The 26,605-nt window shown below is 44.1% G+C and overlaps 1 protein-coding gene across 2 annotated transcripts; it reads right to left on the reverse strand.

Annotated features, from left to right (window-relative positions):
• Positions 1-343: 343 nt before the first annotated feature.
• Dnaja1 (DnaJ heat shock protein family (Hsp40) member A1) lies at positions 344-12,589 on the reverse strand. Of its 2 annotated transcripts, none has more exons than XM_041667380.1 (9): positions 12,435-12,589; positions 11,240-11,381; positions 10,930-11,107; positions 8,815-8,919; positions 7,254-7,481; positions 4,047-4,161; positions 2,517-2,632; positions 2,176-2,276; positions 344-1,510 (listed from the first exon to the last, which is right to left on the reverse strand). In XM_041667380.1, exons 2-9 carry the CDS (start codon positions 11,369-11,371, stop codon positions 1,292-1,294), a joined length of 1,194 nt encoding a protein of 397 aa, XP_041523314.1. In that variant the 5' UTR covers positions 11,372-11,381; positions 12,435-12,589; the 3' UTR covers positions 344-1,291. The 2 variants fall into 2 exon arrangements, with proteins under 2 accessions (XP_041523314.1, XP_041523315.1); XM_041667381.1 differs by lacking the exon at positions 12,435-12,589 and adding an exon at positions 11,924-12,122.
• Positions 12,590-26,605: the final 14,016 nt, after the last annotated feature.

Raw genomic sequence — 26,605 nt, forward strand, 5'->3', positions numbered from 1 at the left:
GTCAATCTAACCACTGAGCCATTTCTCTCACCCTGCTTTTTGATTCAGACGTTCTCTCCATGAAGAGAACTTCATTGTACTTCCAGATTGGAAATGTTTTTAAATTCCTGATTACAGAAGATGTGATAGACCCACGTACTGAGTACTGCACTGGCATGAAGTTCACATACTCTCACCCAGGTGGGTGCAGTTGCCTTTTCTGACCTGGGCTCAGACCTATACTTTTGCTACTTACCCATATATATATTAATCATTTGCATATTTCAGGAACAAAGTAATAAAGTTACATTCTAAAAGCCAAAACTTTGAACTGAGAAAAAAAGGCCTGCAGTGACACATTAGAAACACTTTATAATCAGTGTATTAGGAGACAGTCATACATTTCAATAACTGCTTAAATTCCGATACCCAGATTTAAGCATGTGAACATGTGACTTTAAAATATACAACAAAGCTATTAATAATTTGCTATACTACCAACATTAAATTGCAATTACGTTGGAGCCTAAGTCAAATAGCAAGCCTTTCCTGGATTATACATGCAAATCACTTCCCCACATACAAGGTCTCTTCACTTTAATTTGTAAAATTACTTGGGTTTTGGAAGTCACTACCCAAGGGCTTATCATGGTTCAGGAAGGGAAGAGAGGTGACCATGTTTTCTAACTGTGTATGTGTATATATATATATTTTTAACAAATGGCACAGCAGAAGGGAATGCAATCTAGAAGAGCAAGCCCTTAAGCAGTAGTTTATGATAAATTTCTTTAGGAATGTATCATTTCTATCACTAATAACAGGTGAAATTATGTATTATGCCACCTTCTAGTAATGGCCAAGGCAATACAATGCAGAGGCATCACAATTAGTCCACTTCATACAACTAGACAGACCAACATGTCACTACTAATTGTTTTCTTTTTCTGATTACCTTAAGTACAGAATTTTAATTCCATAGCTTAACAATTAAGGGTCATATAACACATACCTAGCGTATCAGTCTAATGTACACAGCTAATATCAGTTACACAAGATATGACCTAACAGATGCTAGGGAACTTTTAAAGTAGTTTTTTTACAAGTACTAAACTTCATCTTGAACATTGAAGTCATCATACATACAGGGCAAAGTCAGCTTTTATATTTGTGTTTATTCTTCATTTAACTTTTAAAACACTACTATAGTTGAATATTAAAACAAGAACAACAGCCAAGTAGTGAGCATATTATGATTACAGTCCTTCCCACATTATCACTACTGCATATAGAGTGACAAACAGTAACTGGCCCATTAAGAGGTCTGACACTGAACACCACCTCTAGGGTGATGTTCATCATCCTCATATGCTTCTCCATTATAATGACGCCGTCTTTCCTGATTTGGATCAAAGTCCACCAGTTCTACCTGATCCATTTCATCAGTCTCTTCTACTTCCTTCCTTTCAGGAAGGAGTTTTTCCAGCAAAGAAAGTTTATCAGGAGAAAGAAAGCCATTCTCAGGAAAGTTTACCTGCAAAAAAGAAATTGCAGCTAAGTCTGAGTCTATCATTAGATCCTTTAAGTACACTGGAACTATTCCTCCAGAAAAAAAAAAACAAAAAACAAAAAAAAACACGTAACTACCTATTTCTTTAGGTATACCTCGCAACTTTGGCTTAGAACCAATCATTACTATTTTGCTTTTTCAGACATGTTCTGTGTAGCCCTAACTGTCCCGGAATTCGTTCTGTAGACCACACTGGCCTTGAGTGCTGGAATTAAAGGTGTTCACCTTCACCATCCAGCCCAGCTAGATGATTTTTTTTTGGTTTTTCGAGATAGGGTTTCTCTATGTAAAAGTCCTAGCTCTCCTGGAACTAGCTCTTGTAGACTAAGCTGGCCTCGAACTCGCAGAGATCCGCCTGCCTCTGCCTCCCAGGTGCCAGGATTCAAGGCATGCGCCACCACTGCCCGGCTTAGATGATTTATTCTTTACCCAATCCTCTCCAGTGCTAGATTACATGGGCATACCACCCAGGATAGGTGCTAACAGACTGTCATAATACTAAGTAAGCCTTTCTGAGCCACGCCCCCCCCCACCTTGGTCACCTGGTTTGTCAATTCTTTCTGGACAAAGGGAATAAATGCATTTGTTCACTCTTTATTAGCCATTATCAAATATCCTTGAGGTCTTACCTTAAACTCAATGATTAGACGTCCTTTTTCATATGGCCGACGATATATTGGCATACCTTCGTTCAGCACACATTTTATATCTCCATGCTTGACAATCTGACCTAAAGACATTGAAGCCAAATTCTTAAGTATGGTCACATTTGCATAAGGAAAAAGCACAGGGAGGAAACACCTCTGAGCTAACTGTGGTCCAGCAACCCTGTTGCCTTCATTTACAGCTTTCCCAAGAAGAAATTAACATTTTATCCAAGGCCCCATAACTTCATTTCAGCCCTAGGAAGGAAAAGATGATACTTTCCCCTCAGAAGTTCAAATAGGAAAACAGGTTCATCTAGTTATACCTGGATGAGAGGTGATGACTATGGTTCGGTTGTCAAGAGTGGATATTGGCTTTTGGAAGCCGCACAATGCTTCAACCAGCTGTATGTCCATACACATGAAAAGGTCTTCTCCTCGTCTACAGCAGTAAATAGAAGGAACAGTTATGTCTTATGTCTTTCAAATCACCAGATGACTATACACACCACACTGGGCAAACTTTGACAAACACCTGAAAGTTGAGATTTGTGGCCAGCTGTTTGCTGAATAAGCTACAAAATCCTGCCTCAGAGCTGGGCACTGTGGTACAGGCCAGCACTTTAGAGGTAGAATGACAGGAGGGTCAAGGCAGGCATGCTTTGATCTTAAAACAATTTTAAATCTTTTTTGTTGTTTCTCTCTCTCGTGTAAAAGCTCTTGCTACCCTGGAACTCCCTTTGTAGACCAGGATGGCCTCACAGAGATCTGGGATTAAAGGTGTGTATTACCACCTCTAGGTAAATCTGGTTTCTTAGGAGGGGAGAGAAAAACAAAAAACATTGAAGCTAAAGGAGCCAATACACGTTTGTAATATAGGAATCAGGGTAAATGCAAACAACCGTGGGGCTGATCTTAGATTATTTAGGTCAATTATGAATTTTTAAGGGACAATAAGAACTGCTTTGCTAGTACGTGTATTAAGTATTGTGCCTAGTAACATCATGATAGCATCTTCTAATAGTTAATAGTCCCTCAAATTTATATTTTTCCAACATAGAATAAACACCTGATAAATACCCTTTCTTAAATAGGCTCCTTCCACACATTTCCCCCAACTCAATTCCAAATTGAGTTTGAAAATCTTATGCTTCAAGGTACAAATTTAGAGCTGGGCAGTGGTGGCGCACGCCTTTATTCCCAGCATTTGGGAGGCAGAGGTGGGCAGATCTCAGTGAGTTCAAAACCAGCCTGGTCTACAGGAGCTAGTTCCAGGATACGCTCTAAAGCTACAGAGAAACCCTTTCGAAAAAAAACCCAACGCCCCCCCCCCCATACAAATTCAGTACTACAGCCTTGAATATACATATATGCATAACAAAGTCTCAAACCATAAACCAAGGATGGGAAACTACTGTCCAGAGACTGAAGGGGTAGGGTGGTGGCAAAGTTTGCTTGCTATCCATTTACAGTCAAAGAAAACATCTAGTCAACAATTTTGTTTTGAAGTCAAAAGTTAAAATCTTGATTCTACTTCTAACCATTTACAACCACATCAGAGGTAATGAGTTTTTTTTAAAAAAAGATTACGTATAGTGTTCCGTCTGAATATATGCCTGCAGGCCAGAAGAGGGCGCCAAATCTCACAGATGGTTCTGAGCCACCAATGTGGTTGCTGAGAATTAAAATAAAACTCAGGCAGGACCTTTGAGCCATCTCTCCAGCCCCTGAAAATGAACTTTTATAGAACACATTATAGCTTGTTCTATATACATACCTAAGTTATTTATTCTGTGTTCTCAAACTAGAACTCAACCAAATAGCAAGTTCGTTTGAAAGAGTGATTAAGTCTTTACCGTGTAAAAACAGCATGGTCCTTCTGGTCTAACACAATGATAATGTCTCCTGGCTCCAGTCCTGGTTCTTGGTCTCCTTCACCATGGAATGTTATCTTCTGACCATCTTTCATACCTAAACACAGATCGATTGTGAAGTTTTATTGGTATCAGACACAAAGGTCTAAACCATAAAATCTACTGAAACACAGATGTTGTGGTACAGCATATGCTGAGGACTTGGGTTCAACCTTCAGTACAATTCCTGCAACGTGTCCTTCTGACTTCTACATGCAGATTTTTTTAGTATCAAATCCTTGTGGATGACATCCAGTCCAGTTTGGCTGCACTTAAGCAGGCTATCACCACAAACAGTAGATGATACAACTCAACAAAGAATCAGGCTTCTAATTTCAGAAATACTACCTACTTACCTACATATCCATCCTAAGTCTCAACTTTCCCAAAGAGACATTTCATTCCAGTAACTGAGGATAAAAAATGCCCACGCCGGAACACAACTGGCAACTGATAAACACTATTACCACTAACTTATTTCTATTGTATAACACTCTGTAATTACTACCATTAAACTAAGCAGCTGTGACAACTGCTTTTGTTGTAGCAGCTGTATTTCTAGTAAGAAAACTACCAGTTTATTTAAAAACCCATAAATGAGTATTTGTCCCTTGAAGTCTCTCACACTTTCAATTCTCATTTTTCCCGTGTCTGTTCATTTTGCTCAAAAACTTATCTTTTACGATAGGTAGCTATGTGATAGATAATTACCTAGTACATGCAAAGGCCCTGGGTTTGGTTTCTACTAGCCTCAACTCATTAAAAACAAAAAAGCTGTTAGCCAGGCAGTGGTGGTGCACACCTTTAATCCCAATACAAGGGAGGCAGAGCCAGGATCTCTGAGTTCAAAGCCAGTCTACAAAATGAGTTCAAAGACAGTCTCAAAAATACAAAAAAAAGTTATTTACTATTTTATTAGATACTATCTTAGCCCATATGGTCTATATATAAAATACTGAGTATATTCCAGTGCGTTTTTTTTTAATGTGTGTATTTACTGAGATTCCTACCTGTTTCTAATTCTGACTCACACATTTAGTTCAATGAATAATGTATACTTGTTCATGGAGGCCAGGAGAGGAGATCACGCATCCTTCTGTCTCACTGAATCTAGAGTTAATCAGGTCACAAGCCCTAGGAGTGCTCTCTTCAACTCCTAGACCTCCAGGCCAGGAGTATAATACAGACTAGTAGTATATGGCCACACCTAGTATTTTTTCCCCTTTGGTGCTGGGAATTTGAATTCAGGTTCTCTTGCTTATACAATTAGTGTTATCTACCAGCCCAGGGCCTAAGTCTGGAGGGCAGGTTTATGATCCCAACACCAGGGAGGCAGAAGCAGCTTGTGCTACATACTGAAATTCTGTTGAAAAATGTCAAAAACTTAAAAACAGTGGCAACATGGGCAGAAGGCTTGGCAGATGTCATGGTCTATGCTGTGGCCTGAAGCTATGTTGATGTACATGATCCCAGCTACATGGCAGCGCCCTGTCTGGATAGCCCCACTGCAACCAGTAGCCCCTGTTCAGTCTGTGCTCACATTCCCAAAGGTCACAAAGACCAAATAAGCTATGTTGGCAGTGATATCCATGATTGTACACACACACACAGGTAAGAAAGAAGGATATGGAAGACTTCTTTAACAACCTCTTACCCCACCCCCCCAAATAGTAACAGCCTCAAACAAGAAGCCATTAAAAAGAAATCTTAAAAATTCTGATAGGATGCTCTCCACAACAGATGGCTTCCAACAGGGAAGTGGTGTAGGAGGTCCTTCTGTATTTGTGTTGCTTTCATTGGTTGAATAAAGAAACTGCCTTGGCCTTTTGATAGGGAAGTACTTAGAGGTGGGCGGAGTAGACAGAACAGAATGCTGGGAAGAAGGGCAGTGTGGCAGACGCCATGCTTCTCCTGCCTGAGACTGACGTTGGTTAGAATCTTTCCCGGTAAGCCACGACCTCGTGGTGATACAGACTAGTGGAAATGGGTTAGATCAGGATGTGAGAGTTGGCCAAGAAGGGGTTAGATATAATGGCCCAGGCAGTGTTTAAATGAATACAGTTTCTGTGTGGTTATTTCGAGGGTTAGCTAACCGGGCGGTGGGCCCGCTCGTCATAGAACAGGGAAGGACTAGGAAACAAATGTGATAGAGTGTATATGATGTGAAGTTCCCAAAGAATCAATAAGAAATATACTGAGAAAAAAATATATAAAAATAAAAACCTAAAAACAACAGTCAGGCCATGGTAGTGTATGCCTTTAATCCTGGCACTTGGGAGGCCAAGGCAGATCTCTTTAAGTCTGAGGTCGGCCTGGTATAGAGTTCCTGGGCAGCCAAAGCCGTTACACAGAGGAACCCTGTCTCAAAACACAAAAAGCTTAAAAAAAAAAAAAAAAAAAAAAGAGACAGGATTTCTGTGTAGTCCTGAGGAACCAATTGACTGCACTGGGTGCAGTGGCGCACACCTTTACTCCTAATAGTCGGGAGGCAGAGGTGGGCAATCTCTGTGAGTTCAAGGCCAGACTGGTCTACAAAAGTTCCAGGAGAGCCAGGGCTACACAGAGAAAACTTGTCTTGAAAAAATAAACAGGACTGATACTCACACATACTCTTTAAAGATGTGTTACACTAGGACTGTAGTAACTGCACGTGTAACAAGTCAGCAATCTAAGTTTTAATGAGCTTATTCTTTCCCTCACACACATCCCCTAAGAATGTGCCAGTATAACTTCTCTGAGACAGGATAATTAGACTTCAGAGAACCGATTTTGGATAAAGTGACCTTTAATTGTTGCCACTTAATTAGGATTACTCACATAACCTAAAAATAGTTTTAAAAATAATTGTAAATGAGGGAGGGGCTCATAAGGCCACACACTCTCTACAGTTGTTTACTGGAGGGGGGGGGTTCATTTCTTTGATGGTGTAGCCACTGAAAAATTACCAGTAAATAATCCCCACTCATGCTCACAAAGCACTCCTAACCTAATTACACCCAGTGTATCACAGTCTACAAAGATGAGAACATGACAGGCAAGTGCTACAGAAGATAATGAGGAATGGGGTGAACAGTAACAAAACATCATAATATGAATAAACTGTAAGAACAAAAAAATATGATTCAGACTAGAGAGTAGATCAGAACTTACCTTTATCAATATGAACTTCTAAAATCTTCTTCTCTCGAACTATCTTTCTTCCATTGCAGCTTTTACATCTGTCTTTAGGACTGATGCGTTCTCCATGACCCTGGCATTCCATACACACTGACTGAATTTGCTGGACCATTCCTGGTCCGATCTGATGAATCCTTATTTGCATGCCAGTCCCACGACAGTTGGGACAGCACTCTACTGCTCCTTTCTTACCACCTCGGCCTGGAGAATTTCAAAATAAACTTGTGTTATGAACTTAGCAGAGACTGAGTCTAACTCCTTAATATTTTCAAGGGCTTATGGACTGTTATCCTAAAATGTACAATTCAGACTCTAAAAGGGCCATTTCAAAATCACAAGGTTTAAAAATACTCTTCTTTGGAAGAACAAGGTAAGCAAGCTGTAAAACTGTAAATCTCATCAGGTGCCAAGGAGGGTAAGAAGTCTTGCCTTTTGAGCTTGTGTTTAGAAATGGAGGTCAGCAAGTATTTGTGTTGGCAAGGGATGACACGTTTTAGATATGATAATACCCAAGAGTGCCAGAGCATGTATTCATAGGATTTTGGTTGAAATAAAGGGGTGGGAACGGGAGGTATGGGAAGGAAAAGCAGGGCCTAGTGAGATGACTCACTTATGAACACTGGCTGCGCGTCCAGAGAACCTGGGTTTGATGCCCAGCACCCAAACAGTGGCTCACAACCCACAACCCCCTTTAATTCTAGTTCCAGGGGTTATGAAGCCTTCTTCTGGCCTCCATAGGTACTACATGAAGCAGTACAGAGAGATACACAAAGACAGGCAAAACAGTGGGGTAGGGGACAAGTGGGGGTGGAGTGTCATGACTTTCCAGTTAGAGCTCAAGTAGGCAGGACTAAAAGTGAAGATCTCTGCAAGAAAACCTCAGAATTTGCACTCTCTTGAGAGAACACTTTAAGGAAGCAGTGAGTCTGGAAGTTAATTAGAAGACTGCCCTCACCACAGTATTAACATGTTCCAATAGCACCCCCACCCCAGACACCAAGCCTGACCAACCCCAGTTTGATGATTTTAGCCTGCATGGTTGAAGTAGAAAACTGATTACTACGAGTTGTCTTTTGACCTCCCACACAGACAACACAGCATGCATATGTACAAAGTTGTGTTTAAAAAAAAAAAGTGCTACTTAGGATCTCTACAGGATTGGACCCACCAACTTCTTGTAATAAAGAAGCTGATGTCAAAGCCTCATCCCTGGAGAAACATTTTCTTCTATAATATAATCACTGAAGCCAACTCTAATGGGACTCACTGAGCCATCAAAACATGGGCATACAGAGTACTAAGGAATAAGGAATAGAGGAAGCTGAACAAAAGAGCAATGATGAAAAATACATTATATACATGCATGAAAATGTCATGATAAAGATGGTGGGAGGTTCAGCTCTTTTAGTGTAGCATCAGTTTTGTCTATCCAAAAAGTAAGGCATGGGACCAGGTGTAACCCCAGGACTTGGAACACAAGTCCAGCCCAATCTATAGTGACCTATCTCAGGAACCCAACAGGAAGAGCCCTCACCTTCACATTTGTCACAGATCACATTCTTCTGCAGAGCCAGTTTTCTTGTTGCACCATTATATAAGTCTTCTAAGGTCACTGAGAGCTGATGCACAACATTTTTACCTGGAACAAAACACTACTCATTAAATGCTTATGTGTAATGTTTGTTGAAGGCACTATAAAAAGGGAAAAGGAAATCTAATACCAGCCTCAAACTATAAATTTGTTGAGCTATAGTCATATACAACATTCACCCAATCACTTGATTCTCAAACTGACCGAATCATAGATAAGGAAAATGTCAGAGACTCATCTACCTAATGACACAGAAGAGGCCGCCTTAGATATGCAACAATTAATACTCCCCTTAAACGACACTCAGTGCTCAGGCACATTTCACAATAATTCAAAGCATGCATCCCTTTGAAGGTTTCACTTATTAGGCATTAAGCAACATGGCCAGTTACTTCATCCAAACAGTAAATTCTTTCTAATCAAGATTGGCTGGAGAAGCCAATATTGAGACACTACTGAAATAGCAATTCTTACTTCTGTTTTCAATAGGTCCTACTACTAGGCTAGAACTGGTTGTTTCAAATGATAAATTTCTTATGCCTTTTGTAATAGAACAGAACTTTCTGTAACAATGGGCACATTTTATGCATTCAATACAGCAACTACTAGTCATAATTACTGAACACAACTTTATTAAGTGTGGTGGCTACCATAGCTGGAGAGACTCTTTTCCCCATCTTAAGTTAATCTGAATTTAAAGACCCACATTTGGCTGGGGACTACAAAGGAATGCCATGTATAATTTACCTCCTGCAATGGAAAATAGGTTGTTGAGATCACTTAAGGACAACTAGGCTATGGAAATAAAAACATTTATCTATGGTTAATAAGTTCCCAGCTAGTGATCTTTCCACCAGGACTTTATCCACCACAAAACAGCACTGCCTGATGGCTAACTGAATGAAGTTTCACTCCTTTTAAGTGAGGTGGTGTCATCAAATCCTTCTTTTAGCTTCACTTTGGGTTTCTATTATCATAAAGAGAACATGTTAAGTAAGTAGGCTCTACCAAGTTGAAAGTTACCCCTTTCCTAACTTTATACGGGGTACAGGAAAGGAAAAAACACAAAGCTTCTGGAAACTGACCAAGTACACTTTCAAAGCAGCAGGAACAAAACCCACTCAAATTATATTAACTAAGCCAAAAAGGCTAGTGGTAATTTCTCAGAAGCCCCTACCATCCTTACAAATGTTTTATGGCAACAATTTTTTTTAAATTTTAATTTGTGTGCATGCATGTTTATAAGCCCAGAGGTCGGAAGAGGTTATCAGATCCCCTGGAGCTGGAGTCACAGGCAGTAGTGAGCCACTGGATGTGGTTGTTGGGAAATGAAACCTGGACCTTTTGCAAAAAATACAAGTGTTCTTAACCACTGAACCATTTCTCAGGACCACAGCTTTCATTTTCAGTAAATTCTTATAAAAACATAGTAAACAATTTCTCAAGTCTTCCTAAACCTTTAGAAGGGCAAAGTTAAATTAAATGGCCTGCCCACCTGTTCTATAACTGTCTCTCCATCAGCTTGTATAAATTATATGGAGAATGAAGTACTATTTTGATCTCCAATACTATCTTCCCAAGATGTCTGTCTGGCCCACAGACAACTTTTTGGTTATAACACTCCATGCCTAAGTTGAGTTAGCAAAGCTGAAGCAAGATTAAACAGGCAGCAGGCAGGTCATCTGGAGGCAACGAGCTGTGTTTTCAGTCTTGGTTTGCTGCACAAGCTTGCTAAGCTTTAGTTTTTTCAACTCAACTTCATCTTTAGCCGACAGAGGCCACTGCACTTACCACTATGTTTAGGGGCAAAGGTTATTGCCCAAAATGTGTGGCTCAGAAGCCCACGTTGCTGTGCTTTGTTACCTGACTGTTGGGAATCTGTGGAGTTGGATACACCCACTAGATTGGCTTAGCTATTTTGATCACATAAAAATCTCAATTATAAAGAACACCAGAAATCAGAGGCAGCTCATGAACCAACATGCAATGTAGGGGAATTTTCAGTCTTTCATCGGCAGCTACTCCACACTCTGCTCAGGTAAGCTTGATTTTCCTTACCTCTCCTTTCTCTCTGCATCCTTCCTCCTCCTCCAAAGAACATATCAAAGATATCCATGGGTGAGCCAAAACCACCACCTGCTCCACCCTCTTTAATCGCCTGCTCTCCTCCTTTATCATATAACTCCCTTTTTTTGGAATCAGCAAGAACTTCATAAGCTTGAGAAATCTGTTTAAACTGTTTCAGAAAAAGAAATCCCATTAGAGACAGTCACAAAGCACAGCCACTGTATTAGGACGACCTTGACTTTCAGGCCCCAGCAGCTACACACAAGGCAACACTGCTGAGCTGCTTTGAGAATGTACTTGCCTTTTCGCCTTCATTTGGATTCTTATCAGGGTGGTACTTCAAGGCCAATTTTCTATAAGCCTTTTTCAATTCTTCCTGGGTGGCATTGGGTTTGACCCCCAAAACATCATAGTAAGTGGTTTCTTTCACCATTTTTTACAGCCTGAAATCAGAAAAATGGGGGCGTTTTAAACCAGCTTTTAATTTTGTGCAGAAAATCCACCTGCCTCTGCCTCCTGAGCGCTGGGTTAAAGGTGCGCGCCACCATAACTGGCTTTTAACTGGTAGTTTTTCAACAAACTACCATCACTAAAGCAACCTGATCCTTGCCATATAAAATACACAGCTTCCCTAAACGCTAACAATTCCGATACGATTCTGCTGCAAATTCTAACAGATTAAATACAAACTTGAGGGAACCCGAAAGCCTTTCTAGCAGCTGGTCCCTTCTCTCCCGCACCACCAGATGTGTGTGAGATCGGGTTTCTTCCGGTTTCCTTTCCCCAGAGGTTGTGCTAGGAACCCAGAGCAGCACCGATAGGTTCTGTCCATTGGTTAGCACATTACCATTGCCTTTGTACATCTGATAAAGGCTCTGCACTCGCCGGAAGAGACAGCGGGCTCCCGGGGGTGGAGGAGTGGCTTACGAGCCCAGCTCCAAGGAGCAGGTGCCTCGGCGCCATCCGGCCCCTGCTCGCCGCTTACCCGCTCTCGCCCCTCGGGCCCGCGAAGTCGACTTCGCCCTCTGGGTTTCCCTGGCACCTGGCGCCGACCGTTAAGGTTTCCTTCCTTCCTCCCTCCCACCCAGATCGAAAAGGCGGAGGGAGAAGGGCGGACCTCAACAAAGAGAGGGAGGAGAGCCAGGAGAAGCGCCAGCCGCAGCCTCCGCCCGGCTCCTCCCGCAGCCCCTCACCCCTGCCTCGGTCCGCGCGTGCGCAGCGCTGCCCACCCGGTGCGGGCGGCCGGGCGAAAGGGGTGCGCAGCGAGAGGCGTATGAGGCGGGCGCGGGGCTGGCTCGGCCTCAGGCCTCCTCGTGGCGTGCGTGCGTGCGGGCGGGCAGTGCGCAGGGCATAGCGGCCGCCTTCCGAAGACCGAGTCCGGCTCGGAGAACCCGCAGCCCCCGCCCACGCGGGGCCAACCGCCTCCAGCTGCGCGGCTTCCCCGCTTGTCTGGCGTCCAGGCCGCGCGTCGCGGCCGAGGGAGGCCCGAGACTCACCGGTGAGCGGGCCGGTGCCGGAGAGCGGAAAGAGGAGCGTAGCACAGCGCGGTTCGGGCGGACGCCGGCCCTCCACCTCCCACTGAGCGTTCTGGAAAGTTCCGCCCGGCCCGCCGCAGCCGACCTCTTTTGTAGCCGAGCCCGGCCGCGTCACTCGCCGGAAGTCCCGCCCCACGCCGCTGCCACCGCCCCTCGGTTACCTGGGCAACGGCGCGGGGGCACTGGGGCAGGGAGTGGCTACGCCCAAGGGCCTTGTGGGGGTGGACTCCAGCCCCGCTGGCGGAATCTTCTAGAGGTTTTTCTTTACTGCCGGAGCGCAGAGTGCGGAAGTCTTGAGGTGGAGAGTTCCGATCCCGGAGCCCTGGGCTTCCGAGGCTGCGCCTGTTCCCGACAGTGGGACCAGTGCCACAGGGAATCTGTGGGAACCCAACCCGAACCCCACCTGGAGCCTGATTTTCTGCAGTCCCATTAGCTCTGAGCCCTGCAGGCAAGAAATGCTGAGCAAGGCCGGCCTAGTCGCCAGACCAACCTTGCGGGCTTGGGATCTGGTGGTTTCGCCCGAGTACACACGTGTCAGAGCGTTTTGGAAAAGCCCAGGCTTCAGATCCTTCTAGCTCCGAAGCCTCGCGTGCTGGGAACCTGGGACTGCACCAGACAGAGAAGCCTTTGGAATGCCTCCTGCAAACTAAGGGCCATGGACTCTTCTAGTCAATCTTCCACCCAGTTTGGCTTCAGAATAGCAGCCCAAAAGAAATTAATTTCTTTAGCTAGTCGTTTTAGTTTCCTGACCATCTTTAGATCTAGTCAGCAAATCAAAATCTGTAGTTGGCAAAGTGAGTCTCGGCATTTAAAAGGACAGAATGAGAAATGGAGTATGTTTTTCTTATTCAGTAACCCAGGAGACACATAAAAGAAGCTGAAGGTGCAAGCTTGAGAAAGTAGATTTCACAGATTTTACAAAGATTTATTTTTTAATAGTGTGTATGTGTCTGTGTAGGTGCCCAAGGAAGTCGGAGGCATGGAGTCTCTGACCAGATAACTTTTATACACAACACCATATATTTTATTTTTTTGTTTGGCTTTTTAAAATTATTATTATTTTTTTCTTGGGCCAGGCAGTGGTGGTGCATGTCTTTAATCCCAGCACTCGGAAAGCAGAGGCAGGCGGATCTCTGTGAGTTCGAGACCAGCTTGGTCTACAAGAGCTAGTTCCAGAAAGGCTCCGAAAGCTACAGAGAAACCCTTTCTCAAAAAAAACCAAAGAAATAAAAAATACATTTTTGCACTTACTGTATGTGTATGAATGTTTGGTTTATATGTGTTAATGTGCACCACATGCATGCCTAGTGCCCTTGGAGATCAGAATAGGGAGTTGGATCCTCTGTAGCTGGGGTTACATGCAGTTGTGAGCCACCGCGAGGGTGCTAGAAATTGAACCTGGGGCCTCTGCAAGAGCAACAGGTGCTTTTAGCTGATCAGCCATCTCTCTACACCCTCCCCCCCTTGGCTTTGTTTTGAGACAGGGTCTTGCCATGTTATAGCCCAGGCTGGCCACAGACTGAACTCCCCAGCCTTCAGGCCGATGTGAAGAGTCACGCATGCTCCTAACCACTGAGCCTCCTGCTTAGACTTTTTTTGGAAGTTGAACAAAACAAATTACAAGAGAAGTCACAAAATCAGATCAACACTTGTACAAGAAGCACCTGAGCACAGTTCCTAATGGACAAAGCCCTGGAAGCCTGGCGTGGAATGTCTGCTTTAAATGTTTGTTTTACGGTGTGTGTTTGGGCATGTGGACCATTGCAGGTCTCTTCTGCCTTTGCGCAGGTAACTCAGGTCTTCAGGGCTTTACCAGCTGAGCTGTCATCTCGGTGTCTTAAGGAAATCTTGGGTAACTGGATGAAGCCAGATCTAACGGCGCTGTAAAGACTGTTTTCAAACCTCTGGAGACACCTTTAGCTCTTGGTGTGTCTTACTAAGCTAAGGTTTGGTCGACCTTGTGCTGTTTGCCTCTTCAGCCTCAGTGCTTTCATTAAACCGCTTCAGTCCCTGAAGCCACACCACTTGCCTTACAGGCTTCCTAATGTGCTTTTGTTTTGGCTGAAAAACACCTGATTTTCTCATGTGTTACCCTCTCAAATATCACATCAAGTGATAGGTTCTGTCTATAATCCAGTAATCCTCCTGTCAACCTGGAAAGAGCTGGGATTATAGGCCTGTGCCACCTTGCTTGCCTACAAATATCTGTTTAGGACAGATACCTGGATAACTGACATTGCTGAGTCAATGTGAGCACAAATTGAGACTTGTGATAACTTTTTTTTCTTGCAATTTCTGATTAATTGTAATAACTTTTCATGGTGCTTTGTACTGCTTCCACCAATGTGTGCATGGGCCTTGCAAATATAGGTGGTTCTGTTTTGCTCTCTTGTTGTTCTGTTAAATCTTTGCCAGCTTTGCAAATAAAAATTTACAATCAAATGCCTTGGCTTCTATCTGTAATCCCAGCATTTTGGAGGCTGAGGGAGGAAGATCAGGAGTTCAAGGCCAACAGAAGCCTATATAGAAGGTTTGAGGCTACTTGGGATATTTGAGACTGTGTCTGTGTATGGGAGTGTGTGTAAGAAATTAGTATCTTATTGCTTTAATTTGAAATTTTTTTGCACATACATAAAAGCATACATACATATAGAATAATAAAATAAGATCTGGGCAGTGGTGGTGCACACCTTTAATCTCAGCACTCGGGAGGCAGAGGCAGACGCATCTCTATGAGTTGGAGGCCAGTCTGGTCTACAAGAGCTAGTTCCAGGACAGGCTCCAAAGCTTCAGAGAAACCCTGTCTTGATAAAACATAATAATAATAATAATAAATATTCCACACTTCTGCCTTACTCTGTGGCACAGGCTAACCTTGAACTTAGAGCAGTCCTCCCGCCTCAGCCTCCCAAATGCTAGGATTACAGGTGTGAACCACTACACCTTGCCTTTGTGTTCAGTTTCCTCCCGTGGCAGCTGTATTCTTTTTATTATTATTATTATTTTATTGCTTAAAAAAATACCAATCCGAATTCCCACTCCCGCCCCTCCTCCCATTCCCTCCCCATACCCTCTCCCCCTTCCCCCCTCCAATCCTAAGAGAGGACAAGGCACCCTGCCCTGTGGCAAGTCCAAGGCCCTCCCTACTATGTCTAGGTTGAGCAAGGTATACATGCAAAGGCAGCTGTGTTCTTAATTCATCTGCCTTATGGAAATATCCTCAGCTTTCAAGTCTGGCTTGGTAGTGTAACTGCCTGTGTGAGGATGGGGTGAGGATATTTGCTGATACATTTGTCTGTAGTGTTCTCAAGCAGTATGGACTTTGAGTTTAAGTTACCCCTACCCTGTCTTCTTGTCTTCTTTTCTCTTTTACTCTTTTTTTGGGGGGTGGGAGGGGACAGGGCCTTGTGTAGCCCAGGTTAGCTTCAATCTTGAATTTTGTTTGTAACTCAGGATGACCTAGAACTCCCAGTTTTCCTTCCTCCCCCTAGTTTGGAACTGTGTCTGGCTTTTTTTTTTTCCTCCTGGGGAGGGCACAGGTGGAGAACAAGAAAGAGCCTTCTCCAGGCAGTGTTCACAGATTCTCAGCCTCTCCAAGCTTGGGTTCGGGATTCCTGAGGGCAGATAAACATGTTGGCCATGTCCCCATCCTCTCAGATGAGCACTGGGTAGTTGTAGGGCATGATTTGGGTAGAACTGTAGTAAGACCCTGGGCATGCCCAGTCCCGGCTCTTGGCACAGGCATCCTTTAGAAAGGCGGTTTGTCTTGGTCTTCCTCTTTAAGAAATGTAATCATTTCTGGTCAGTCGTATACAGAGGACTTCAAGAGCAAGGTTGAGGCCCCATAAGCATCCTCACTCTCCATCCTTTCGCTCGTACATCTTCAGGTGGTGTCTCTATTGTTTTTGTAAACAGGTGTGGTGCAGAGCATAGAGTGTGCCTGTAGTTCTAACTACTCTGAAGCCATGGCAGGATTATCACTGGAGCCCAGGAGTTTGAACACAGCCTGGGCAACATGGCATCAAAAATACAGTATTTCTTTAAAGGAAAGAAAAAGTAAGCCAGATTACTCCTGTGTACCCATGACCTCCTTTAGTCCTGAGCCGTAGAGAATCCTCAGTCTTTGCTTCGACGATCTTTATCCTTCTCCCTTCTCATCCTCCTGCTCTCCCTGCTCCGTCCCCTTTCTTGTCCTTATTCTGCAAACTATTTAACTCATGCGCTAGGCTTGCTTAGCAATGCTGTTCTGCTACCACTGAGCTGCACCTTCCACACCACCCCTTTATTTTTTATTTAACAGTTTATATGTGGGCTACGCCGCAGTTCAGGGTGTAGTTCAGGAGCAGAGTGCTCGCCTAGCATACCTGAAATCCCAAGTTTGAACCCCAACAGTAGCACCGTCAAATAAAAAGAGTCAACTGTTAGAATCTTAAAATCATCCAGCTCTTCTAAAATAAAACTCTTATTCCTAGCATAGAGCATGAACATTACTCCTTGGCTTCCCACAGCCACCTGCAGCTTCTTGTGATCTGGTTACAAGAGTTCCAGTGTACTCCATTGAATATGGCCCTTATTTTTAACCAAAATCTTTATACAACCAAAAAGTATAAGTCGATATAAACACTATGTAAACATCTGAGAATACAAGAATTGCAATACAGCATAAGCATCTACTATTCATAATATAAAATGGCTACCATTTATTAGGAAAAGGTCAAATGATACAAATGGACAACTGACAGAAGAGTCAGGAAACATTTATGATGTGATAAATCACACCATCAAGGAAACTCAATGGCTGGCAAGATGGCTCAATGGGTAAAGGTACGTGCTGCCAAGCCCTGGCCACTTGAGTTTGATTTCCAGAACTCGTATGGAGGAAGGAGAGAACAAACACCCACAAGTTGTCCTCTAACCTCTATATGAAAGCCGTGATCCACATATACCACAGACGCATGCACATAAATGTAAAAAGAGAGAGAAAAACTCAAGTTCTGAATGTAGTGGTAGCATTAGGCCAAGGCGGAAAAGTCATGAGTTCATGGCTAACTTGGGTTACATAATGGGTTACCTTACAATAGTCTATCTCAAAGAGAACACAACAGGGTAGGGAGGTGGTTCCCTGGAGGAGAGAACTTGTTCTGTATACATGGAGACCTGAGTTCAAATCTCCAGAACCCACATAAATCTATGTGTGAGGCAGTCTTTGTAGCACATGCCTTTAGTTCCAGAACTGGGTGGAGATGAGACACGGGGTTGTTGACCAGAGGCAGGCAAACCTCTCTGAGTTCCAGGTTATCTGGGGCTACAAAGTGAGACCCTATCCCTAAAACAAAAAAGGAGAAATTGGGTGTGGTGGTTTGTGTCTGAAATGGCAGCATTGCATAGGTGGGGGCAGAGACGGGGATCCCGGAGCTCACTGGCCAGCCGGTCCAGGCAGATCAGGCTGCTCCGTGAGAGGTCCTATGTAAAGACTGACGTGCAAAGCCACAGAGGATGACACCCACCACCTCTGCCTCAGTTTCCTCAGAGCACCCACACATGAGCACACCCTGCCACTTGTGTCCTGGTTAGTTTATTGTCAACTTTGACACACCCGAGCAAAGGGACCCTCACGTGAACAGTTGCCTCAATCAGATTGGTCTGAGGGACATTTTTTTAAATTGCTAATTGATTCAGGAGGGCACAGCTAACTGTTGGCAGTGTGTGCCTGGTGATGTGGGTCTGGGCTGTATAAAAAGCTAGGTGTACTGGTTGGCTTTTGTCAACTTGACACAAACCCAGATGTATCTAGGAACGAAGAGGGAATCTTAGGATTCCATATATTGGCCTGTATGTAAGTCTGGGAGAGTGTCTTGATTAATGGTTGATGTCAGAGGGTCCCCTCACAGTGGCTAGTCCCACTCCTGGGTATATCCTAGTGGTCCTGGATGATGATGATGATGACGACGATGTGTGTGCGTGTGTGTGTGTGTGTGTGTGTGTGTGTGTGTGTGTGTGTGTGTATCAGACTGAGTAAGCTATGAAGACAAATCAGTAAGGAGCACAGTTTCTGTTTCAGTTCCTGCCCCGGCTTCCTCTCATGATTGATTAACCTGCTGGCTAAAGAAACCCTTTCCTTCCCCCAAGTCTCTTTGTTCAGTGTTGTATTGGAGCAACAGAGAAGCGAACGAGGACACTTATTCACCAGAAGAGGGTGGTGGAGCCCCTGGAACTAGAGTTGCAGATAGCTGTGAACCACCACGAGGGTGACAGGAACGGAGCCTGCTGGTAACTGGAAAGGCGGCCAGCATTCCTAACCACTGGGCCATCTCAGCAGCCCCGTGGAATGGGGGATTTAGTTCAGCTGGTAGAGCATTTGTCTAGCAAGCACAAAGTTCTGAGCCCAGTCTCCTGTGCCCCACCTCCCCAAAGAAGAAAAGGAACAAAATGTCTTTTAATATCCTCTGAGCTGGATAATTTAAGCTCATAAATTCCATTTGCCATTTTTTTTTTTTGCCAGTGCTGAGTAAAGGTTGAACCCAGGGCTCTGCACGCACCAGACAATCACTTGACCACTGGGCTACATTCCTATCACATCATAGTCTTGTTTTCACTTTTATGTTTTGATTTTTAAGATTTATTTTATTTTATTTTGAGACAGGGTTTCTCTGTAGCTTTGGAGCCTATCCTGGAACTAGCTCTTGTAGACCAGGCTGGCCTCAAACTCACAGAGATTCACCTGCCTCTGCCTCCTGAGCACTGAGATTAAAGATGTACCACCACCACCCGGCAGATTTATATTATTTAATGTGTACAGATGTTTTGCCTGCATACGTGTCTGCATGCTCGCCTGCTTCTGGAGGAGGTCAGAAGAGCCGTCTGCTCCAGCCACACTATGGGGTTTGTTGTTGTTATTTGTTCGGTTTTGTTCTTTATTTTGCAGGGTGTGTGTATGTGTGTGCTCACTATAGTTTTTTGAGGAAAGTCTTTCTGTAGTGCACATTGGCCTCAAGCTCAGAATCATATTTTTCCCCAGAGATCTGCGATTCCAGGCATAGGCCACTATACCTGCCAGCACTGTCTCTTTAAGTTATTCATGTGTGTGCATTATTCATTATTTACATGCACATCTGTGTTGTTCTTTTAATTCTCTACCTCGCTTTGCTACCAGATGTCTTTTAGATTATTTTTTCCATCTAGATTCTTTTTGTGCACACAGACTCTGTGTGGATGTGAATGGTTTTGCCCCAAGCCCTCCTCTTTTTGAGGCAGTGTTGGAATGGATTTTGCCGTGTATACTAGCTTCAGCTGTCAGCCTGATGCAAATCTACAGTCACCTGGGAAGAGGGAAACTCCATTGATGAGTTCCTTAGATCAAATTGGCCTGTGTCTAGGTCTTTGAGGCATTTTTCTCATTGATGATTGATGTAGGAAGGTCCATCCCATTGTGTGTGGTGCCATCCTTAGGCAGGTAGGCCTGGGCTATACAGGAAAGATAGCTGAGTAAGCGGGGGGGCGGGGGGGGGGGACAAGTACACAACATCCCTCTGTGGTCTCCGGTTCAGTTCTGTCTTCAGGTTCTTGCCATCGGCCATAGCATAAAAAGAACTCAGATACGGGCCAGCTGCTACAGGTTTGGAATACTTTATGGTACTTTCTCTAAGCCCACTGGGTGGAGCCTCACCATTAATTCAGGTGTCAGAGTTAGAGGCTGAGGGATAGGGCTGTGTAACTCTTTCTTCTTGGCGCCTGCCACCGATTCTTGTCCTGTGTCTCCTCCTCCTCTAGTCACTGACACCAGAAAGACAATCTGGAACATGACCTTGATCCCTTTGAGCAGTTTCAACCTCTCTTGACATGGTGATGCCATTGTCATGATGAAAAAGACACTGTTGTCTCTTCTTGTTTCCTATTACCTTTCCTTCTTCCGCACCAAGGGCTCTTCCAGATCCAGCACAGGAGAATGGGAAAGGCAGGATTATTAATTATTAATTAGTGGTTAAGGATATACAGAGTTTTTTTTTGTTTTTTTTTTTTTTGGTTTTTTGAGACAGGGGTTTTCTGTGGCTTTGGAGCCTGTCCTGGAACTAGCTCTGTAGACCAGGCTGGTCTCGAACTCACAGAGATCTGCCTGCCTCTGCCTCCCGAGTGGTGCTGGGATCAAAGGCATGTGCCACCACCACCTGGCGGATATACAGATTCTTAAGAAAAGTATATATGTTTTCTAGAGACCTGGTACAGTGGTCACACCTCTAATCCCAGCATCTGGGAGGCTGAAGAAGAAGAATTGCAAGATTGAAGCCGGCCTGGTTTATATAGATTCTGGAAACTGATTCCCTGTGTTTGAATCTTGGGTCTGCTATAAGCAAGTTATTTATACTTTCTGTGCCCGAGTTTCCCTATCTGCAGCAGGGAATAATAACAGCTCCAAGATAATTGGATTATTATGGGGACTAAGTGAATTAAGACAGTCACTTATTATATAATGATGTTTTGGTTAAGGGCAGTGCTTCCGTAAGATTACATTGTTGTGGTCATTTTAGTTTATCTAAGTACACATTATAATTTTTCACAATGATAGAATCACCTAGTGATGTACCTGTTAGGGCATATACCTGTTGTTAAGAGACACATGACTGTAATGTATACAATGAAGAGTGTCTCCATCTTGTAAACACTACATTTGCTTATAACGATAACACTTGCAAAATTATAATCTTGGAGGATGGAGAGATAGCTCAGCAGTTAAGAGCACTTCCTGAGGACCTGGGTTGGGTTCTCACAGGGCCACAGTGGCTCACACTCCCTCTATTGGCCCTTACAGGCACTCTATTCACGGGGTGCAGAGATACACATGCAGGCGAAACATCCATATACCTAAAATAAAATGAGTCTCATTTAGGCAGAGGAAATGATAGAAGAAGTCAATCAGTATTGATTTAATAACAGTTTTTCCCATGAAGGATTAATCCCAGGGCCCTCCACACGCACGTGCTCTTTCTATTTAACCCCCACCCACCAACTCGGCCAATCTATTAAAATGTTGTCTGCTACATGCCAGGGTCTTTTCTAGGTCAGCAAGCAATGATGACCACGACAGACATAATCCTTCCCCTCAGAGGTTTACAGATGAGTGCAGGCACAGACACAAATTGACGTTTATTTATTTAATTACAGAAAGGCTCTCACTCTGAAGCCTTGTTTGGCCTGGTATAGTTATGTAAGGCACGTTGGCCTTGAGTTTGCCCAAATCCTCTTACCTCTGCCCCCTGAGTGTTGGGAGTACAGGTGTGAGCCACTGTGGCTGGCTAAACTGATATTTATGCATGTATCTAAGGCACAAGGTAGTTTTCATTGTAAGGAAGGGGAGTCTTGATTCAAACTTCAGCCTTAAACCCAGAAAACAGTGGTAATACACTGCCCCCCGTTTTGTTTAGTGCTGTTTTACACTCTGACTATAAGCCGGGCGTTGGTGGCGCAAGCCTTTAATCCCAGCACTTGGGAGGCAGGGGTAGGCAGATCTCTGAGTTTGAGGCCAGCCTGATCTACAAGAGCTAGTTCCAGAACAGGCTTCAAAAAACTTCAGAGAAACCCTGTCTCGAAAAACAAAAAACAAAACAAAACAACAACAACAAAATTTAGAGTTACACTCTGATTATTTAATGCTGTTTAACACATTAGTGCCTCCAGAAGTGGAGATATAAAAACACGTTTAGCTGCTTGAAATTCTGCAGTAGGAGCAGGACTCAGCAGGAACAGCCTACTGTAGTTTCTTGTGTCTGCTGGGAGGGCTCTGCTGGGGACAGGCTTGGATGTAGGCTGTTAGCTGTGAGTTCAGCTAAGCCTTGGCTCTCCACGTGGCTTATTTGGGCTCCCCAAAGCATGGCGAAAGTGTCATGAACAGAAGTGTCCCCAGAGATTAGCCATATTGGCCACAGCATGTAAGCTCTTATCATTGCTCTATCATGCTGGTTAATATGCCACTGGCCAAAGCCAGTCACGTTCTGAAGTCCTGAGTCAACATGGGAGGGGAAATACACAAGGGTGAGGATCAATAGATCTAATAAAGAAGACACTGCCAGGGGAGAAAGGCTAAACATTTTATAAGAAATTTATGTCTCGGCTGGGCGGTGGTGGTGCATGCCTTTAATCCCAGCACTCAGGAGGCAGAGGCAGGCAGATATCTGTGAGTTCAAGACCAGCCTGGTCTACAAGAGCTAGTTCCAGGACTGCTTCAAAGCTACAGAGAAACCCTGTCTCACCCCCCCGCCCCCGAAAAAAAAAAAAGAAATTTATGTCTCTTTCCTCAAACACATATTCTAGTTCCCTTATCCAAGAGGATATTTTAATTCAGCGATAAAGTGGTTGATTTTTATGCGCATGGCCCTGGATTTGATTCTTAGCAAAAACAAACAAAACAAACCCCAAAGAAAACAAAACAAAAAACCTCACAGAAAACCTGCCAGTTTTTTCTTCTGTTTTCTTCTGCATTAATTCAGGGGTTTGAGGGCAATAGAACTCAGTGGAAGGCAAACGGGTTGAGTCCGAGACAATTCCAATGCCTTCTGCTTTCCTTTTTGTCTGGGTCTTTCTTCATGTGTATAAAAAATTCTAATATAGACCACAGTATCTATAATTTACATGAATAAACATTGCCGAATTGAAGGAGGTCCTAAAAGGACCAGCAAGATGGCTCCACAGGTGAGGGCCCTACAGTCTGTTGTATATATTTATACTTTTATCGGTGTGCCTGACTACCTGAACTAGATTCCCAGGACCCATGTGATGAAGAGTGAGAACTGACACCCAAAAGTCACCCTCTGACCTCCACACTCTCAATGGGGCATGAGCACACCCACAAACATACACAAAGACAAATATACAAAGTGAAAGAAGTGTTCGAACAATGTCTGTCAGCGGAATGAACGTGAGGACTTGGGGTGCAGTGGCCAGGCTCCCCTCTTAGAAATTAGGCCCTCAGAGAGCTAAGCTGTGGTATGAGCACACATCAGAAGTTCACCAGGTCTAAAGCAGGAGTTGGAATCAATGAAGTGTAGATGGTAGGCGGAGTATTTTAAGGGAAATTGTAGGGTACAGTTTATTTGTACACCATCATGTTTATAGGACAGAAACTCTCAACGGGTGTGCCAAGCCCAGATGTGAAAGCCAGGATCTGAAAATATTATTGCTAAAACACAGTCATAAATCCTGTCAGTACCTCAGCAGGGAAACCAAAGCCATAAAGAGCACAGTCTCCAAAACAAGTTTCTCGTAAAACTTAAGTATTTTGCTATTACTATTTGGCTAAATTAATAATAGTTTGCTAAGCATCTATTTATTGGGACCAGGGATAAAACATGGGGCCTCGTGTATGCTAGGGAAGTTCTGTGACCCTGAAACATGTCCAGCCCCTAAACAGCTCTGCTTTAAAAATCTTTACTGTCATTAGAATGAAAACACTTCAGTAAAGATCCTAAAAGGATTTCCCAAATCCCCTTAAACATACCCTAGGTTTTTTTTGTTGTTGTTGTTTGTTTTGTTTTTCAAGATAGGTTTCTCTGTATAACAACCCTGGTGGTCCTAGAACTCACTCTGTAGACCAGGCTGGCCTTGACCTGACAGAGATGCTCTTGTCCCTGCCGCCTCTCAAGTGCTAAAGGTTTGTGCCACCATGACTTTTTTTTAAAAAAATTTTCAAGGCAGGGTCTCATGTAGTCTAGGCTGTCCTTGAGCTCCCAATCCTCCTGCCTCCAGTTTCCAAGTATTGGGGTTACAAGTGTGTACCACCACACCCCACACAATGTGTTCTGCAAATGTTATACATTTATCTTTGTGTTGTGGCATAAAATAGCTGGGAAATAGTAGGAGTCATCATCTAGAAAGCCAGAGCAACACCATTAGAGGCTGGCCAAGGGGAGTGCCTCGGGTGGGATTTTCCACAAGCAGATACTCATGGGAGAATCTGAGCATCTGTAGTTCAGAGATGATGCCAAGACATGCTAAAAAGGGAGAAACGTGAGACCAAAATGGGAAGGAGGGTGTACAGGGTGGATAAACGTGCAGGTGACATCTCTGGATAGCTGGGTAGCCTCTGGAAGACAGTATGCTATAGGCTTCAGCACTGTTCCATCCGAGGCAAGGAAAAGTTCTTCTGTTTCTTCGTGTCATTTTCATCACTGGAGCCCCAGGAAGCTTGCAGGTGACATCACGTCTCTTACATAGCTGTTTTAGGGTGCATGTACCATGCACCTAAATTTGTTTCAGTAGGGTTTGGACCATCACTACTCGGTAATTTTGATGATTTGATATCCTGGTTGTTATGATTTTAGCCAACCAGCATGGCTGGCACTTCTGGGTTCCAAAGCTATGCATGTGTGCACAAGGCAAAAAACACCTAGCCACCCTGGGGACCTTAAAAGGCTCTGGGTGACCCATGTGCAGTATGGTTTCATCACCTACGTATGATGCAGCCATGTAAGCCCTTGCGTACATGCATGAGCTCCATCATCTGTGTATGCGCTAGGCAGCCTTTAAAAGCTGGATGCGCCATCTTCAGCCCTCTCTCTCTCTGCACACTGATTTCCCCAGGCCTGTACACGTCTCCTCTAATAAACTCCTAAGCAGCTTTGTTGTGTGCTTCGTGCTTCCTTCTCTCTCCCGCCCAGGTAATCTCACTGATGCCAGGTAATCTCACTGATGCCAGGTAATCTCACTGATGCCAGGTAATCTCACTGGTGGTATGAGAAAGGTAGTTGAGTGAGCCAGTAAGTGGCATTCCTCCAAGGCCTTGCTTCAATTCCTGCCTCCGGATTCCTACCTTGTGTTTCTGCCCTGCCTTCCCTTCATGATGGACCAAAAGCTCTAAGTTGAAATAAAGCATTTCTTCCCAAAGTTGCTTTTGGCTATGTTGTTTATTACAGCAATGGAAAGCAAGCTGGGGTACTCCCAGCTGACTCTCCGGAGGTGTATTTTGTGTGTGTGTGTGTATGTGGTGTGCATGTATGTAGTCATGTTCACATGTGTACACTGACCTCACAGTGAGGAAGGTCTTCCACTGAGCCCAGAGCTTGCTGATAAAGCTTGTCCAGCTGGTCAGTTTGCTTTGGGGATCCATTTCTGCTCCTGCCTGCTGGAATTGCAGGTTGGCTGCCATAATCACCAGGCTTTCTTTGTATGTGCTCTTGGGTCCCAGGCTCTGGTCTGCGAGCTTGCAGGGCAGGTATTTTACTTGCTTAGCCATCTCCTCAGCCCCTTTCTAGTTGTGCTGTGCTTGCTGAATGATGAGCCCATGTCTAAGTTGTTCCAAAGCCATCTACTCTCTGACGTCTGATCCTTGCTCAGATCTGACCATCTGCTCTCCACTAACAACTCCCCTGCACTTGCAGCTCTCTTGGACTCTCGTAGCTGAGAGCCCTGCTATGGGATCTTTATAGGCCTTGTGCTCTCCTTCTCTGCTCCTTATCCCCTGCCCCAGGCTTAGAGCATAGACTTGACAGCACTCTATCACTGAGCTACACACCAAGCCCTGACCCTTTCTTGTTTGAGCCATTGTTTCCCTCTGTAGCTCACGCTGGGCTTTACCTATGTAGCTCATATCTGGCCTTGAACTCATGATGCTCCAGTTTCTGTCTCTGAGTCCTGGTGTAACAGGCATATATTGTTACATTTACCAAGAGACAGGTCTTTCTTGACCATCCTCCTAATCCTTTTCCTCTTTGCTGTTTCTCTGGGGACTCTTCGTAACATCATCATCATCACCACTACCACCACCATCACCATTATCATCATTTTATGCCTTGGCAATGCTTAAACATGCATGGGCAGCCATTTATGGCAGTTTTCCAGTTATTCCTATCCTGGGCTGATGTGGGATTCCCCTCTGTATGCTGTGAATATCATTGGTTAATAAAGGAAATGCTTTGAGCCTATAGCAGAGCTATAGGGGAATGGAGCTAGGTGGAGAAAACTAAACTGAATGCTGGAGAAAGAAGGGCAGAGTAGGGAGAAGCCATGGAGCCGCCGCCGGAGACAGATGTGTTGAAACTTTGCTGGTAGGCCATGACCTTGTGGTGATGCACAGATTAATGGAGATGGGTTAAATTAATATATGAGTTCATCAATAAGAAGCTAGAGCTAATGGGCCAAGCAGT

The sequence above is a fragment of the Microtus oregoni genome, unplaced genomic scaffold (assembly GCF_018167655.1).
Source record: "Microtus oregoni isolate MIOR12 unplaced genomic scaffold, Mior012 000017F_ref0000208, whole genome shotgun sequence".
NCBI lineage: Eukaryota > Metazoa > Chordata > Mammalia > Rodentia > Cricetidae > Microtus > Microtus oregoni.

Excerpts from the sequence above, each read along its gene's own strand:
- Dnaja1 (XM_041667380.1), bottom strand. The coding sequence starts at position 11,371 with ATGGTGAAAGAAACCACTTACTATGATGTTTTGGGGGTCAAACCCAAT. Across the intron at positions 2,633-4,046 it reads GACCATGCTGTTTTTACACG|ACGAGGAGAAGACCTTTTCA; the intron begins GTAAAGACTTAA and ends TTACTGCTGTAG. Across the intron at positions 1,511-2,175 it reads GTCTAATCATTGAGTTTAAG|GTAAACTTTCCTGAGAATGG; the intron begins GTAAGACCTCAA and ends TCTTTTTTGCAG.